Below are 19,258 nucleotides of genomic sequence, written 5' to 3'. Positions count from 1 at the left end.
TCCTTGATCAACTTAATTTTTCCCCCAAGATGACAAAAATGAGATTATAGTAAAATATTCTTTCACAGTCTTTTTGTTTTAAAGATAAATTCCAGTTTTGGTAACGATTTCAAAATGACTTTTTACAGAATCTAATATAATGACCACCCAAGTGTCTGTTTGTATGAATAAAAAATATGTGCCAAAGGATTCTGGGAGAAATTGTGTAATTGCTGAGAAATCAGCAAAATAAGCGCGGATTCGATCACTTCCGTCGGGTCTTTATTCCAGCAATAATAATACACTGTCCCACGTGTGCCTATCTGTGTTGGTGATCTTCAGTGTTGGTGATCTTCAGTGTGAACATTTTTCAGCGTAGATTTCAGGATTTCACAAAGTTCAGTTTATGTAACTGTACCAGATCTAGATCCTCGATGATATTCTGACAATTAAGCTTGGTTTTACAGACTTTCTCATGAAATTAGTGTTTACTGCAACTACTGGCATTTCTCTTTAAGTTTATTTAATTCCCTAAGCAGAATCAAAGGCATATTGGGAGTTGAGAGTGATTGGCAGAGGTTCAAAAGTAATACAGAATTTGATGGAGGAGGCAATTTTAGGATTTTGAACCATACTTGAACTATTTAAAAAGCCATTTCCTCTACTCAAGAACAGCCACAAAGGGGCCATTTGCCATATAAAGTACATGGGTATGACAAGCAGTAAAACTTTTGGTTTCCCATTATTATCAAGAACATTGAAAAATTAGTTTGTTTTAGCAATAAATCAAAATTGGTTTTAAGACACACCTAACTCTCTTTAACTTTTTTGTTTATTTTTTGTTTGTTTGGGTATGCAGAAACTAGGGCTAGGTTCATCACATTGTGGTGGAAACTTTTGCTGGTCTTCTATTGATATGGGATTGTATTACTATCACAGTATGTATTCAAGTTTCAAATTTGAATTGAGCGAGATAAAAAAATCTAAACTTGAAACAGAAAGTTTGCATTTCATTTATCTCACAGTTCTGCTTTTACGTACTGACCCCACCCCTATTGTTATAAGAGGGCAAAGATAGTTTTGATTCCAAGTGTGGAGGAAACGGTGTGTGAGCATTTGTGTGTGTGTGGGGGGGGGGTAGGTACACAAACATGCACACAAATAGATTAACATCCCAAATGGAATCATCCAAACAAAATACTAATTTTCCTAATCTTGCACAACATGAAGACATATGTAGCAACACTACAACCGAAAATCCCCTAGACAGGTTTTAACTGTCTCAATTAATAACTTTGGCATCATTCGTGGAATTACAATCTAAGTCCTGGAGAAGCAAGCGGATTTGATTGTCTAAGCGCATAAGATATCGCAATCATTCCTGCATTCAGAGAACATTATCAATCCTATCTTAATCTGTTGACCCTTTGCAGGGACCAAAACTTCAAAGGTTTCAATTCCATTAAGAGCTATTTTTGTACACTGTTGATATTGAAATTAAGATAAAATGAGATATTATTCATTATTTTGAACTATATATAAACCTGGATGTAAATAGTACACATTCTTGGGAATGATTGTGAATAGGTAGTCAGATTAAGAAAGAGCTTGGCTTGAATGAAGTTTAAAAGAAGCCGATATATTTGCTGACATGAAGAAATATTTTAAACATCAAACGCCTCCTCGTTAGATGTTTAATCAATACTTGTTTCTTTACTGATATAAACAAAGGAATTTGATTGATAGTCAATGCTATGTAATGATAGAGTTAGAGACCAACTATTCCTGTGCCCGCTAATAGAACCAATAAGTAACAATGTGATACCAAAAAAAAAGAAGACTAAAAAGTTGAAGAGGGCAGAAACTGAAGAACAGATTTAGAAGACAATGGTATGAGCAACTTCACAGTCACAGGATACTGACTTAAGAACCTTAAAGATGACAAAAAAACACAAACAACAAAACAACCATAGACAAAGCCATATAGAAACACACCCTTCATACACCCACACAAGAATAAAGTATGAACTCACTGTTGCAGCCGGTCTGAGTATGTGGGCGTTATTCTCTCTGTGCTAGTTAGTTGAATGCTGCCCTCTTGAGTTCCCTGACTTCCAGTCGATTCACTGGGTTCTTGCTTTGGACTATTCCTCTTGATGTTGGATACGGGTGCCAGCTCAGGTGGAGGAGGGGGGAACTCCATGTTACCCTTGATATCGAGAGGGGATAGGGGCGTGGGTGGTGGAGGGGGGCTGATGTCCACTCCTTGGTTTGACGGATCAATGGTCAAGCTGCTGACCCGAGGATGACCAGGTGATGTTTTAGGTGATATTCTCTGACCACCAGAGCTGCTGAATGATAAAGATTTAATAATCAAATATTTAAATAAATTTGATTTATTATCATTTGACGCCTTAAATACTACTTCTCTTTTAGACAAGATAGTTTTACTTCTTCCGCTAAATATGGACAGAAATTGGGGGAAAAGTGAGACTATTTGAATGACGGCATGCAGTATTCTATTAATATAAGACCACCTTTTTTCATATTTAAGTCCCTACCCTATCCTTATTAATGATATGTATATATGTTTGGGTTTTTACAGATCAATAAGAAATGATTATCTACATCTAGGGACTGGCCTTTAATATAGCTATCTGAAACAGATGGTGATTTGACACAAACTATTTTGTTGAGTTAATGAAAATAAGGAGCTCAACCTTGTTGAAGTTAAGATCATTATCATGAAAATCACTGAAAATGTCTTTGAAATGATTTCTATGAAATTCTCGAATCATCATCCCAAGCACTACTGGTGTATATAAAAGCTGATTATCATTATTTTGAGTGTTATTGAGGATAACGCAGTCGTACCTGACATGGTCTGGCTTTTTACTGGGAGGGAATCTGAAGATTTGGTTTGCTTCCGTCTCTGTATGCTCGGGTTGAAGCGATTCATAATAAATAGCGCCCTCTTTGTTGATCTCCTCCTCTTTGAGACTAGAGATTGGCACTCGTTCTGCCACATGGACCTGACAAATGTAAGGGAAAAAAATAATTGATTTACTAATGATAGATTTAATCTTGAAGTCATTTGGTAGAACTACTTACACATTGGCACTACACTTTCTCACCTTCATTTATGAGGATCAAACAAACGTGTTCAATTTAGCATTTTAATCTCCACAAAAATAATTGACATTCAAGATTAGAGAGAGAAACATGTATCTTTGCATATTTTTTAACCTTGTAAAAATTAGTTTGGGAAAAGTACACAAATTTCTTTTTTTTCTGGAGGTGAGGTATTTTTAATGTAAAATGTAGTTTACTGAACAGATCTGACAAATAAGCAGTGCAATATTTTATTTGTACATTTATTCTAGTAATTTTGATTTAAGAATCACATTACTTACATTGTATGATGGTAAAGGTGATATCTGTCGAGTTGGTGAGAAATCCAGTTTTTCCTGGGGTGACCTGTTGGACCTCGTCATTTCCTGTTGGTTACGGTAATTAGGGAGGTTAGAGTCCACAGACATCCTTGATGTAAGGTGTTTGGATGGGTGTGGTCTTTGAATTTGGTGACTTCTCCTTCGCTCGTTGCCCGAATTGCTAGACTGGTACTGTGGTCCTGGAGACGATACAGAGATACGTGAGATGGAAGCAGCTACACGCACATCCTTTGGAGAAACCACTCCCGTTTGGGGAGGTGAGTGTGGGCTACGGACTTGTGAGATATCACTGTTTGACCCAAAGCCTGAATCCTGAGGCTGGTGCAATGGGTAAGAAAAAGATGAGCCGATGCTTGATAGAGAATCTTGGGGGTAGTGTCTGCTACTAGAGTACCCGCTGACAAGAGAACTGGTAGATTGGTGAATTTCACTGCGATGCAGGGATTGCTCTGAGCCGTACATGCTAGTCGGACGGGAACTGGAAGGGCTGGTTCCTGGTGGGGAACGTCGGTAGTCCATGAACCCTTTGAGGGCATCCCAGATCAGTTGCTTGTTCTCAGGATCTGATGTCTTCCTGACATTCTGGGGTTTGTTGATAGGATCAGACATCTTCTTCCTCTGTTTGTCTGCTTTAGGATGTTGATCAGAATCCGACTTTGACTTCTTGTGTTCCCCTTTATCACGTTCCGGGTCATTCTCTTGAGACTTTGCTTCCCAGTACCCTTGCTTTTCTGCTACATTACGTTCAGAAAAGGAGCTCTCGCGGGAAACTGCATTTCCCCTTCGCTCAAAACTTTCATGCCTCCTAGGAGGATTACGGTTGTATGTGTCTATGGAATGTGTGCGTTGGTGTGATGATGGCACTGGGGTTGTTCTCATCAGGCGTGGATCTGCTGAATACCCCCTTGAATCATGTGTGAAAGACCCAGATTTGTAATGATTACCTTTTGATCTGTGATCCTGTTTGAATACATTCTCAGTAAGACCTAGATTTCGAAGGTCTCTCTTTGTGTCTGGTATGATCTTCCTTGCAGAAGTCTCATTACCCTCTGACCTTTCTGGGTCAAGGTTCACACTGTTCTTGAATGAGCCTTCCCTTTTTAATCTTCGAAGAATTGAATTTTCAGAGAGATTACTGTCTGACTGAATTTTTTCAAGCTGGTTGTCATCATTCTTCTCAAATATGCCTGACTTATGACTATCTCTGCTCTCCTGGCGAATTCCAGTCCTTTCCACCTTTTCAGTAAAGGTCTTCTGTTCTGGCTCCATTCTAAAGGTTTCTTCCATCAGAGATGGGCTTATTGGTGTCCGCTTTCTTGGAGCATTAGGATTGTCCAGATCACTGGATTGTCGTGAATGGCTAGAAATCCTGGACTCAACAGGATGCTGCTGCTGAGAAGTTGTTGACTTCTTCCATTCTTCATCCCGACTATCACTTGGGTTGCGCCAGGTTCTAGCGGGATTCTGCACCAGATTTTTCCTATTTTGATCAAAGTCTGACAAGTTCAATGAATCATCAGAGGACAGTGATGAGCGTTTTCTTTGTCTTCTCCTCTCCTGATTTTTCTTCTCCTGATACCAGGATATCCGTGGAGAATCTCTTGCAGGTTGCGTTTGTGCCATCGGTGAAGTTTCCACAATATCTTGCTGAGTTGCTTTTCCAAAATCACAAGTTCTCATGAGAAGTTCTCTTGAATTTTTATTGTCTGGCACACTACTGTCTGGTTGATATGACTTCAGATTCTCCTGCTGCTGTTCTGTCTTTTCCAAGAAAGAGCGATAGTCCTGGATCAAATGATCTGATGTATTGAACCTGTCATCAGAACTACGAGTGGTTTTGCTTTGTTTGAGTTTGAAATGTCCATTTTCATTGTCTCTTACAGGAGGGGATGGAGGACTCACATTTGTATTCAATGTATTGTCACTACTAGGAATTTTACCGTCCTCAAAGTTAAATTCAGGCTCACTAGCATCGTCAATCCATATTCGTTTTGCCACCACAATATCTTGCATCGCACCATTGGAATTCTGATTGACATTTGATTGTGAAGCAGATTGCGAGGGTGACTTCTGCTCTTTCTCTGTCTTCATCAGTTTCACTGGAGGCAATTCACTTGGTTGAATTGTTGGACACACTGTCAATGTACAAGTGGTCTCTGAACTGATGGTGGATACCGGCCATGATGAGGATTTCACATGATCACTATACGCCTGGGTCTTAGTCTTAGAGTCTTCTCTCTTTGGTATTGCTGGTGGCACCTTCCTTACTTCTCCTTGGTAAGAATTATAACTTGTTGAATGTGCGTTGGCACCAAACGCTGACTGCACGTAGCTTGTCTGGGGATGCCCTGCCAAATTGCTGTGCGCCTGCGCGTAATTCCTGGTGACAGATGAATCTGCTGAACTGGCAATCTGCCTCTCTGGCATCTGAACAGCGTAGATATTGACATCATGTGCACCTCCAAACTTCTGACCTTTCTGCTCACCACTTTCTGGTACTCTGCCCAGTACTGCCTTTGACTGGACACTGTTTATATGTGTTGCCACAACAACCTTTGGATAAGTCTCTGCAGGTTCAATATCGCGGCTGATATTTCTTAAGTTAGGATTCACACCTTGCGTTATCACCTCCTTTCCTTTAAAACCTCTCTTGCTATACCCATCCCCATAATCGTCAGTATTTATCTTATCCATGCTCTGTGACAAAATCGTCCTTTCGAATGCTTCCCTTTTCTTCTGCACATGCCCTGGCAAGGGTTCTATAGTGTCCTCAGCACTGTTGTTATTCAGATTCCCGGTGGACCTGCCATGCGGGTGGTAGATTATTTTCTCTTCGTAACTGGACTTCATGAAGGATGTATCTGATGAACTGTGGAACTGGTTGTATTGTGTTGGAGGAGGATTCCTGTAGCGTGGTTGTGAGTGTTCACCGGGTCTTTGGGAGTGCTGAGGCATCCTGGACAGATCTGGTTGACTCAAGGCTCTAAGGTCTGTGTGCCAAGATTTGGGCCTCGGTGAACCAGGCTGAGATCTGTGTCAAGGAGATATAAATAGAATAGTGCAGTAAGTCATTATGATCAAGAGCCAAGTTGAAACTGCAAGGAATATAAAACTTCATGGATCAAGAAAAACTTTAACTAAAACCGGCACAAAAATGTCTTTTTTGTATGTGTCCAGAGGCATACCTTCAGTTGACTTGTTACAAACAAAAAGGTTCCTTTGTCATAGCATTTTATATATGTATATATATATATGATTCCTTCATATTGCATATTACTGCTGAAAAGCATAGAACACATAAGTAAATTGCTTAAAACATTTTAGATGCCACCAACACTGAATAACAATTCATATCATCTATTTTCAATGAATTGTAAGGAAACTTGGAAATAATATATATATTTTTTTTAATTTGCTGAGTTTTAATTAAATGGATAAAAATGAGAGAGTCAAAGGCATCTTACTCTCGTTTCCTGACTCTTTTGGTATTGACTGGTTTCTGTTCAGCGACTTCCTTTGGCATAGGGTCTATTGACGATGAAGTTGCACTACTTGTCGTTGTTGGGTACATTGTCTGTTTCATCATGGCTGCATTCTCTTGTGCTTGCTTTCTCAGATCGGGGCTCTTAGGGCCTCGGAAATCAGATGCTGATGACCCCCTGATGCATGGAGAAAGAAGAGGAAAACTTTGATTTAATCAAAAGTGCTTTATGGAAGTGACGAATGTTATCTTTTGAGATGTTATATGATGTCATAGAGTTAGATATAGAAATATTGTGAAAATTTTGGATTGAATTTGTAAAAAAATGTTAAAAAGGAAAATAATGAAGGGTAGATTTTAAGTGATTAAGAAACAGTAATTGTAATATATCATGAATAACATACATTGGTGGACACTAAGTACTTATTTCAAGCCCAAGTCTCACTTAATTTATATTTTCAATGCTTCACTAATTCATAAAACTGAAATACTTTTCATTCTGAAACCTCATTAATCGTAAATAATTGTCTCAGTTTTTATACATAGTAGTAAGTCTCCCATCAGGACTAAACCAGTATGAAAAACCACAACCCAAAGGACATTCCTGCATGTGGAACTGCATGATGGGGACTGGGCATTCCAAAGACCCTTTACTCCTCACAGGAATGCCTGCATGTGGGACTATGACCACCACCAATATTTCAAGGACCATTCCTGTCAGAGATCATCATAGAAGATTAGAGTGAAAATAGCATCTATTTTTAAATCGTTCCGATTGTGAACCTATGACCGATCAGCCCATCATGACAAAGTTGTCAATTGAGCACAGTAATGGTATGCAATGGAGACGGTAAGCATCCAACACTTTTGACCGTAAGACCATTTTAAGTGCAATAGGCCAATTCAATATGAATTGAAGAGCCTCTACAGATGGATTCAGCCAATTATTCAGATTGATGTATTCTCTGAACCAAAACACACAGAAACAATCAAATGAAAACTGACCCAAGTCTGAACAATTTTTTTGTCAGCTATAAGTGTATGTTGCAAATAATAATGTTCTAAAGTGGACAGAACAGATGAATTATTACATTATGGTACAATGTATACATATGTGTTTATGATAAACAAAGGTCAAATACTAGGGCCCCAGTTTGGAATTATCTTAACTTAAAACTGTGGTAATCACTTGGGTGACATATTGCAACATATATTGTAGACAACAGATGACCTTTTTTTGTCATATCAATACCACAACACTCCTCACTGATCCATATATGACACAGCTATTTTTTTATAAAATACATCATATGACCTTGTCCATATTATTTTCTGTGGCTTTGTCTTTCCTACACCACATAGAAATAGAAATCTGCATATTGGTTGGAATGTCAAATATGCAGTGATGCAAGCATGGTCCTTCAAACTTGTGGAGCTGTTATATTTCTCTCCTTTGGTCATCCATAATCTTTTGTACTTTCCTCCGCACAGAAAGCCTATGTAAATATATCCTACACACGTGGCTTGTTGGAGCTATCATCTGGATAAACAAGACCATGTTGGCTCACGATTGTCTGGTCCAAGATCTTTTGTCTACCTGATAACCTGATACAAGATGGCATCCAAATTTATGAATGACGTTTCACTTTCTTGCAGGAAGGCCCAATCTGTTCCGGAAACAGATTTGGTCAAGACTAAAAAAGATGATGCTAAAGATGAACATTCTAATTTACGGTATCCAATATCCATAATGTAGGCCTACATGCAAAATTGCAGGGATTTAAAATACATGTAGATCCAGGACAGCTTCTGGTTAGTGACCACTGACCAGTAAACTGTAGATTGAATTTGAACCCTACAGATTTAACATTAAATTCAAGTTATTCAAATTAAAACATTTAGACAATAAATTAATATCTGTAAGATATAAATCTTTGAAGTTAAGAATTCACCACTCACAAACTAGCAACTATATCCAATAACATTTTCTGGAATTATTCTAAATTCATGAATTTTAAGGGTATGGGCCTCCATAGTTCATGAACTTATTTTACATTTCAAATACACATGGTTTAAAGGGGTTTTAATGAAGCTATAAATAATTGCCAAGTTCAACTTCAATTGCAAGTAAAAAAACATCCGAGTTCATACTATTACACACTTGCAATATGAAACAAAATTGTTTCAACAAACAAATCCACATCCACAGAATTCCATCTTGCTTAAACTTCTTGCTTACTGATGAACCACCATTTTAATATAATATTTAATTTGAAAACTGCCAACTCATTCTTGAGGAACTTCTTACTAACCTCTATGTACATCCCACAATCTTACTGAAGAAAACGAAAGCAGGCGAATATCCAACTGTGCAGCCTACCATGCGTTTCATATCCTTCTTAAAAATCTACAGGAGACCAAAATCAGAAGATAAGATGGTCTAGTCTACAAACAGACCAAATTTATATTCAGTTTATGCTAATTGCAAAAGAAAAACTATTGAAGATTGAATTATTAATATCATGCAAACTATTTTACCTGTAACATAGTCTACATACTAGCATTTTGTTTGTGGATCTAAAACCACATCTTGTAGGTTTTACCTGAACAGCTGATATTTAGGCCTTTTATATATATATCTTTTTGCCACAAGGCACAAGAATAAGATATAGAGGCCAATAGGCCTCAGCTTTCATTTTTCAATACCCTGCTTATGACTCAAAGACTAAAGTGATTTTATACAGTTAAACAATACAGCCTCAGATAATTAAACAAAACAATTCATATTACATACATGTATAACAAAACAATTTATTGCTCAGTTCTTTTCCATTTCAAACTTTCAGAAAAAGTATGGCTTACTAATACTAGCTTGTTGGATAGTTACAATAGAGATTGAGAATGAATGGAAGTTGTATGAGTAAACAAGTGAAGGGCGAGACCAGTACTGACTGAAATCAAACTAGTTCAAATTAAACCTAAACCGCCCTAATATTTCAAATTGGGCATGCTTATACACTATACAGGCAGAGGTTATACCCTAAAAAAACTTTGGGAACTTAGTTGTCGCTGACTTATTTTAATTTTCATATAAAATAAACTAAATGTCACACCTTTTCATTTCATTATACTATAATTACTATAAAATATAAAACATGAAAAGGACAAAACTCAACGAAGAAAACAAATAGTCTACTTTTCTGTGAGTTAAATTGTTTCTACAGATTGTGTGACTATAGAACAATCACTTAAGAAGATGTGTCTTCTTCAATAAGAAGATTAAAACAATGAAATTATAACAACGTAAGAGTTTTAAAAGTTGTTAATGTTGGGAAATTTCAAACAAGTTTTTAATGTGTTTCTAACTTTTAGACAATCAAGATGCATACATAAGATTTTGAAATGTTTATAAGCAGTCTTCTTTCTTTCCTTCTACGTGTATCTGGTACAAAAGAAAAATTCCAGAACTGTCCTCAGAAATGTTAAATATCACGTCTTACCAACACCGCTGCGATACATATACTCTAACCCTTGAGCGAGCTCTCCGACAGGAGACACTTCTCTCTAGATAAACCATCGTGGGAATAATGACAAAAATCAACCTAAAATTCCCCAACTATCAAGTCTGCGGTGGCTTTCAATAGACAAAACAGGGAGGAGCATGCATGTCCAAATATAAAAAACGAAAGGGGAATTTACAAATGCTTGAATACCGGACTTTATCATGAGTAATACCTGTATAATACTAATTCAAGGTACAACAATAGAAGGTGACAATACAACGCACGGCTTGATACGACAAACACCATGTGACCCAAAATTGGCAACCATGGCTTGTACCACAGCTTTGGACAAACACTATTGACAAAGAGTAGGAGACCACAAATACATTGTTTCTCATTGAAAATCTAAAAGTGGAAACGCACATTGTGCAAACGGAGAGGTGAAAAATGCGCCCACGTTAGAAGGGTTGGACGTCATCGACCTAACCGCCAAAAGAACACAGCTACACCCTAAATGATTGCTATACACTTGCAAGTAGCAACAATGCACTATTTTTATCCTTTCAACCTTCAAAGTCGTTTGGTACACTGACTTTGTTATAAAATATAAGTACACTGCTTTAACCAGGAGAGCCCAAGAGGGGAAGGGGTAACGCAGCAGATGGTAAAAAATAGCCAATCGTGCCATGCAAGAGAAGAAATATTTAATCACAGAGGCAATTTACAAACAGAATAATATCAAATATCACATTCCAACTTGTGCTGCTACAATTCTATTTACATTTTCCCCTGTTCCAATTGATAAATAATACAAAAACCAACTTTTTATCCCCAAGATAGCAGAGCAATGTAATCTACCACTATGGAATTCGCTTGGACTTTTCACAATTCCTTTTGTAATAGGTCTTGTCAATCAACGCGGTCTAAAGCAATAATGTTGGTTTTCGTGGCAGGGACAAAAAGTCTCGCTTTCTATTTATCCAAAGAGCTTGAAGTAAAGACACCTTGTGACCAAGTATAAGCGCACTTGTTAACAATTATTTTTCAAACAATATTCCACCCCACAAAGTTTCATAAAAAATAAAAAAAGTGATTATTTGTTCAGGCATGCCATACAGAAGTACCCCCTAAAGGTTGGTACATGAAGGTGGTTTGGTTGAAAACTATTAATTCTATCCATGAAAATGAGTCCAATCAATTCATGTTTGTTTAAAAATTGTGAGCCTTTTGTGAGGTAAATTGGACCAATTATCTCAATATGCTTAGGGTAACCACATGGAATATGGTCTACCTTGGATTTTCTTTTTAATATGAAAATATACTAGTACTGAAGTATCAACATGGCTTCAAGCAGTATCACACCTAACATTAAAAGCTTTCAATTCTATGACAAAAAAACCCTGAGGTATCACAGCAGAAAAATAAAATCATAATAATAAACATCTTAAGACTTTTGCCAATCATCAGGCCAACAGCTTGTGATGACCTCTAAATTGTGATTATTTTATCCAACATTAATCAAGTAGTATGAAACCATCATAATTCACTATAAGAAATCATGGTATTTAAGTTCACGGGCTGAAACTACATGTAAGAAATTATATAGTAATATTATTCAAGAATTTGAATGGTCTGAAATGAAACATGTCCTGTGGATAATTACCTCCACACATCCTCCCATGACCAAACAATGTGTGTTAATCAGACCTGCTATGTAATTCAATTAAATGAATAACAGCAGGAACTTTTTTTCATATTCCAATAAAGTTACGAGGAGATATAGATATACTCATATTGTGTTTCAGGGACAATTAACACTCTCTCAGGATGAGGTAAACAGAAATAGCTCCCTCTATCAACCCCCTATGGAGAGGGAGGTGAGGGATGAGGACATTGGTCAATTAGCAGGAGGGAAGTTCTCTGAATATCTATCACTTGGATGGCATCCCTCCCACAGAGTGTCATAGACTGGTCAGTCATAAATTCCTTGCGAAGATGGTTCACATTGCTAATGAAAACATGTACAAGAAGAGGCTTTCAATTACTGTACAACAGTTTATATCTGATAACACTAAAACACATCATACTTCGACACAATTCACAAGTAAATGAAATTTAAAATCATGTTAAAAAACACATCAAATCATCTATTGAGAGTCGATGGGATCTTACATGTAGATATGCATCTTGATTTGATTAGCTTTGTTTAATTTAGAAATCCTCAGAAAATATCTGAAAAAATTATAAAATCAAAATGTACATGTAGGCCTGCGTATCAGCTCTTCAGATTTACTTGGGCATTATACAATTTGCAACATTTGCCGTTTCTCAACAATATGTAAGGGGGTACGTAATAGATGGGGAAAGAGATAACTTCTATTAAACACCAACAAATAGAACCCTAGGTAATCACGACAGAAACTCAAAGAAATGTGCAATGTCACATAGAACCACAAGCCATGTGAACAGACCATAGCAGTCTTGCAATCATGTGACTTCCCATCAGTCCTCAGCTGTGTGGCCCATCGTCAGCTGCTTGAAGAACCAATTTGGTAGTCATCTCAGCAATGAGGTCTTGTGAATGAAGGCCGGCAGACATCACCTCTCGTTACCTTGGTCCTTATCATCTGTTCATTCTTACATCTGGGTACTAATTGATGATGTGACTAACATTGAATGCTCCCAATTTATAAGTCTGAGTATTTTAAGTCTTTCATAGTTAAGTAGGGAAGATAGTCCACAATATCTAGATCTCTTGATTCAGAATAAAGGAGTAGCTACAGTAGATTTGCCTCCAAACTTATGAGATCACCATTAAAAACTATGCAGCTTAGCCCAAATACACTTGGTAGTTCAAATGTCAACATGACATGGTAAAGCTATTAGCTTTGTTGCAACTGGTAGAAAAATGACAGACTGAAATAATGATAATAGATTGCTTTTGAATAATGCATTTGATAACACAATGTTATGTGAATACACTTTACAACATTCACCTTCCTTCTTATTTCAAAATAGCATCACTTGTAGGCATATATTTACTTTTTCAACACAGCCAGTAACTGAAACTGACATGTCAACCAGCTCTGAGCAATAAAATCTACTAATGTCATGATTTAATATCAACGGAACGCCCACAAACCTGAATATTTCAGTATGTTTGAGCACATGACAATTCAACAAGTGCACGTGAATGTTCAATCTATCAAAAGAAGAAGAGCTTAAATATATTTGATCAGGTACACCTGGTTGAAGTACGAGTTGCTATGCAAAAAACAAAACAAAGAGATAGTAGATAATGCGTCAGCATTGTTGCGGCACATTAAAAACAATCTGATTGAGCAATCCATATTTGTCCTATCATTCCTATTGGCCCTACCTAGACTTTGCTTAGCGGTTATTTATAGCCCTCTACGTGCCTCCGCCACCATTCTTTCAGGTACACATGACATGGTGAAGACACGGAAAGGAATGTCGTGATCTGACTGCTCACACTTTGCTTTTAGATTCAAAGGGAATGTAAAAAACAGAAACCTCTGTATTTGTTCACTAAAAATAAAAGAAGATGGAACTGACGGCTCATCTTGGGGTCTCTTGGGGTGCGTTTATTCGACACTTTTTTACCCTAGAATCATGATTAGAATCATGATTCAAATCACGATTCTGCAGAATCACGATTGCGTTTAGTCGAAATTGGAAATAAACGTCTTTCAAATCACAAACATGAAACACGGAAAAAGGGGCGTTTGGAAAGACGTTTCTGTAGAATCACGAACGAAAAGGGTCGTATAAACGATATCGTGATTTGAATCATGATTCTATGACGTCATTGTGTCGTGCTTCTTCCGGGTTCGACTCAAAGGCGCGCGCTGTGTTTCGTGCAGGTTAATTTTCGTGTAGCAGATTGCCAGTGTACTAGTACCGGTATATGCCAATTGTCATGTGCATTTAGGAATTATCATTCTGTGTATTGTACCCCGGGGTTGTACTGTAGCGTCATTTGTATATTTCACTCAGGGTGACCAGATTTCACAAAATGAAATACGGGACAATTGACAAACGAAGATCAACAAAGAAGCCCACACAAAGTGTGGGCTTCTGAGAATCCATAGTATAATAATAAGACTTTTGAAAAAAATATAAAGAATTAGAAGGGAAGGTGAACGAAAGAATGAAGGAGAGAAAGAAAAGAGATGATTGGGAAGGAAAGAAAACAGAAAAAATAACAGAAAGTTAGAATAAAAGGATGAAAGAAATAATAAAAGAGATAAAAAAAGGTTTCCGTCATTCTTTGAAATGAATATAGAAAGAAAGAAAGGAAGGAAGGGAAGATTAATAAATGTCTCGCAAAATAAAGGAGACAATTAAAGGGGGAAAGGTGAGAAAAAGTAGGAGGAAAGAAAGAATGAAGGAAATAAACATGTTTCCTTCATTCTTTGAAAGAAAGAAACAATAGAAAGAAAATAAAAATAAGGGAAAAGAATGAGAAGGGAAAAATGAAGAAAGGAATAAAGAATGGAAGGGAAGAATGAAGGGGAAGAGAACGAAAAAATAGAAAATAATGGAAGGAGAGAAAGAACGAAAAGAAACAGGAGACGAAGAGAGAAGGAAGCCAAGGTAATTATAAGGAAAGAAAGAATGAAGGAAATAAAAAAGTATATTGGATAAAGAAGGAAAGAAAGAAAAATGAACAGAGAGAGAGAGAGAAAAGAAAATGTCGAGGAAAGAAAGATAGGAAATAAAGATAGATGGAACAAAAAAGGGCAAGCAGAAAGGATAGGGTATATATAAAATAAAGAAAAGGGAAAAGTTCAAACTTCAAGTAAACAAAAAAATCCAATCATCTAATAAAAATCATAACTTTATTAAATGTATTTTTAAAATTTTAAACATAAAATGTTTTAGAAATGAATAAAATTTCAAAGTGAAACATATTGTCAAACTTAAAAATTAGATGAAACATCGCGGCATCGTGCACACCAAGACTCAAAACGAAAGCTGAAACTAGATCTATGAAAAGTCAATAACATTTTCCTCCGATTACATCTCCAAATCATTAAACTGAGAATCCATAGTATAATTATAAGAATTTCCCGCCGATTTTGTGATTATTTTGGTGGAAAAACTGTTTATCATGTGAGGTGTTTGCACCATTGAGAATTTGCTTCGATCCTCCATGCCTAGCTAGTAGCCTGCCACACACAGGCAGGAGGCCAGTTCGTTTGCAATGTATTAGCAAGAAATCATCGCAGAACTTGCAAAAGTTTACAGTTATCGATTTAATTGTTGTCCCTGCTTCGTCAGCTGTTGGTTATTTAATGAAAATTCGTCACTTTCAAATGTATTAACTACATTTTGTTCAATATTCTGAAATACGGGACAATCCCGGGAAATACGGGACGTCTGGTCACCCTGATTTCACTGTTTTCATCAATCATGTCTTCAAGTTCCAAAGGCACAAATTGGACTGACGACGAACTCAGGGCTCTGCTTGTGCTTTGGGCTCAGCCTGAAGCACAAGCATCCCTTACCGGGATTCACAGAAATATAAGACGATCTACGAGTCCCTTTCAGCGGCGCTTGCAAGGGAGGGATTTCAACGGAGATGTGGCACCGCCTGTCGAGACAAAATTAACAGAATTCGTGCCCAGTACTACGGCTACCGAACACCATTTTTGATGAACCGACAAGATTGAATACAAGTAAACAAAAACAATACGAGGTACAATACACGGAATTCTGGAAGTAAAAGATTTATTTTTCGGAAGCCGAGTTGCACTTGCACAAACGATCCAGCGTTAGCTCCGGTGGCAGCAAAAATCTAGCAGCCGACGTGAAGTTAGAAACACGCGCGAAAATGTTGACCTATATATACTTCCTGGGTCAAACTGCGCACTGTGATGCGCACTGGATCGGCCCGAATTCAGGGAGAAACAGCGTTAGAAAGATGGTCGTATAAACGCTGATTCTGTCGGATCGTGATTCATGTTGCTGTTTTGAATCATGATTCAAATCGTGATTCCAATCATGATTCTGGGTTGAGGTCGCATAAACGCAGCCTTGCAAAGAAGCAGAATGGTGTACAAGACTTTTTGTCCAAGTCATGCACCTACACTATAATGAGGTCAATACAAGTAATAACACATACTTTACTTCTGAAAGACACTATCATTTTGTAAATGTATACATGTTTCTGCATGAGTGTCATTTTGACAAAAAATACAAATCCATAATCTAGTGAACATTCCTGTCTGAAAATCCCTTGGAATTAAACCAACCCCTGATTTTCAATACGAATCTGAAGGACCGACTAGTCACCCATGCATGAAGGACCATAGTGGTCATAGTGATTAACATGATGTCACTGGAGTTAATCTCCCATGACCATGGTGTCAATAGATTATCACTAAATCACAGGGATTAACAGATAAAGCTTAGGGTTGTTAAGACTTGTAGCTTGTCTCCAAGAACAGACTCACTGACACAGTGCTGAGATCACAAAACTTGATAAATGTACGGAATTTCTTTATTTTTGTTTCCTGAAATTGTGTAGAAGGCACAATTTCTGTGTTTCTATTTTGAAATCTGAAATTCTTGTGTTTTTCTGTTGTGGAAAAACACAGATCCTAGATCTAAAAAATAAACCCATTTTATTCACAATGAGATTCCCTTGATAATGGTCAAAAACCAATATAATATTGGTTAAATGTTCATGTTTCTGTTATCTTAAACTTGATGTGTAACAATAAAAGCACCAGGAAAAGACGTACATGTATGTCAGGGATTCCTTGTGCAAAATCACAGACAGGTTTTACAATATGCTTGTTCATTATGCAGTAGAGAAGTCTTTGCTCAAAGACTAGTCCACAAAACTGTTGGCCCATGTTATAGTTCTCATGTAATACATTGTAGCACGGTATTTAAAAAAACCAAACCTCAAACCACTGGTAAGAAGTGATTCTGGATGAGTCATCCCAGTGGACATTGAAAACAAGTGGTCACAAGAAATGGTCAACAAGATTCCACTATTCACCACAACAAAAGAATACCGAAGAAGATGAAAGAAAGGAAGAAATCACCGGATGTTGTAAAGCATGTTAAATCTATGGAACAAATTAATTCCTGAACTCTTGAGACACAGACTAGGATAGTGTTTAATTTGTCAAAATTGTTGTCTGACAACTTTTCTTGATTTTGAATGGCTGATGAGAAACAGGTGTCTGGCTGATAATATGGTAACTGTCAGACAAAGAACAGACTTTGTCTGATAAATATCAGACAGGTCCTTTCATGAAGTACATATACTAAAAAATCAGCACATGATTTCTTTAACTACAGAGGATATAGAATTTGTCTTAAATCAAAAAGTAATGAGTAGTGCTCAGCCATTTTGCAAATCTAATTTGAGACTTTGGTTGTAATCACCATCAGCTTAAAGAAAATTGAAAAATGAATCAAGTACTATTGAAATACTGCTTGGTTATTGAATAATTAGCCGCAAACGAGACGAGCTCCGACATCTATGATTTCTGCCTAATTTTCAATCAAGTCTTCATTACTGCAGTTATGACTTACAGTGTCCCATTTCTTCGTCTCCGGATTACGTTCAGCGCTGGTACCTCGCAAAAGATATGAGCATACACTTCATGTACATCTCCAAAATCAAGAAGACAACGAGCAAGATTCTTCAACCCCATCTTTCATTGGTAGATCAAGTTCAAAGCAACAACTCTTGGAGCCTGTCTAGATCCAAATGAACTTCACTATACGAGGTCTCAGGTGTCTTTGAACCTTCCCCGTAGAGATGTCAGTTTCTTAATTATCTGTAGTGGAAGACTGCTTCTGGTTGGGTAAACTAAACGAACTTGTGCCAATCAAGGCAAATTAATCCTGATAATGACTCAACTAAACCAAAGGCTTGATACCTTGAATGGTACTCACTATCAGTACTTGAATAGTGGACAATGATTCAGCCTTTATCTCAAGGTGTCAATCGTCTTAAAGACAAATACAGGATTTCTTAGGCTATAGTTTCCTGGTCAAAGGCTACTCAATAAACCTTTGTGGTATGGGATAGACCCTGATTAAATCTTATTCTTAGGAAAAGGGGCCTTTATGTTTGAACGTAAACATTTTTATGACGTCAAGACAATGTATGTTGTACAGAGATATCAAAGAATTGAACTTCTTTCATGGAAACCAATGCACAGGTACGGCAGAAGGGGAAATACTTGTAAACAAAAACAGAATAGTGGTAATTAACCTAATTTGACTACGTATTTCATTCACTTGTTGTTCCTTTGATTCGAACTGTTGACATGTGCTCGTTTTGGTTCAGGTTCACAGACGTTGAGTTTCTACATTGTTGTACCATTAGTCAAGGAAGATTCTACTAAGATTTTATTACCACAGATAGAACACTCTTGAAGGGGTCAGTTGAGAACCAAAATGGCATTAATCATTAAAAAAACTTATTGTGTGAATTTTTCAAAGTATATTGCCACAACCCTCATAGTAAGTTGTAATCAGACTGAAATTCAGCACGTTGGAGCCTTCTGAGAATGAACTTAAATATTTGCTTGGAGTTTGAATTCAACTCACAAAAGCCCTTCTGGCTCTCACCAGATGGCATTCAATCCTAACTCTTCGACTCTCATGTTACGTAATTCAGATAGGCTTTATACACAAATTACAAGGTTACAACTGTCAACCCGTTAAGCCAATAACTTTTAATATGCTACAGTCACACCCATGAAACTGATCAAAGACCGATCAAAGATGCTATTTTGAATGGCACAGCATTGGTTGGTTGCGAGTCAGGTTTTGTAAGTGTGACTGAGCAT

General features: G+C 37.2%; 1 protein-coding gene across 3 annotated transcripts in view; it reads right to left on the bottom strand.

The window, feature by feature from the left end:
* LOC121412919 (protein Shroom2-like) overlaps positions 1–18,217 on the bottom strand; it is a 39,870-nt gene extending 21,653 nt beyond the window's left edge. The window contains exons 1-5 of one of the 3 annotated variants that reach the window (XM_041605683.1): positions 17,991–18,217; positions 6,896–7,090; positions 3,393–6,462; positions 2,854–3,011; positions 2,013–2,330 (exon numbers count right to left, since the gene is read on the bottom strand). In XM_041605683.1, coding sequence (XP_041461617.1) covers positions 2,013–2,330; positions 2,854–3,011; positions 3,393–6,462; positions 6,896–7,090; positions 17,991–18,112 — 3,863 coding nt within the window. In that variant the 5' untranslated portion in view covers positions 18,113–18,217. Of the gene's footprint in view, positions 1–2,012; positions 2,331–2,853; positions 3,012–3,392; positions 6,463–6,895; positions 7,091–10,412; positions 10,505–17,990 lie in introns of those variants that run through there. The other 2 variants (XM_041605691.1, XM_041605697.1) reach the window with 2 other exon arrangements.
* Positions 18,218–19,258: the final 1,041 nt, after the last annotated feature.

This window comes from Lytechinus variegatus, chromosome 1 (assembly GCF_018143015.1).
Source record: "Lytechinus variegatus isolate NC3 chromosome 1, Lvar_3.0, whole genome shotgun sequence".
Classification (NCBI taxonomy): domain Eukaryota; kingdom Metazoa; phylum Echinodermata; class Echinoidea; order Temnopleuroida; family Toxopneustidae; genus Lytechinus; species Lytechinus variegatus.
This window is presented reverse-complemented; position numbering and strand designations above follow the sequence as displayed.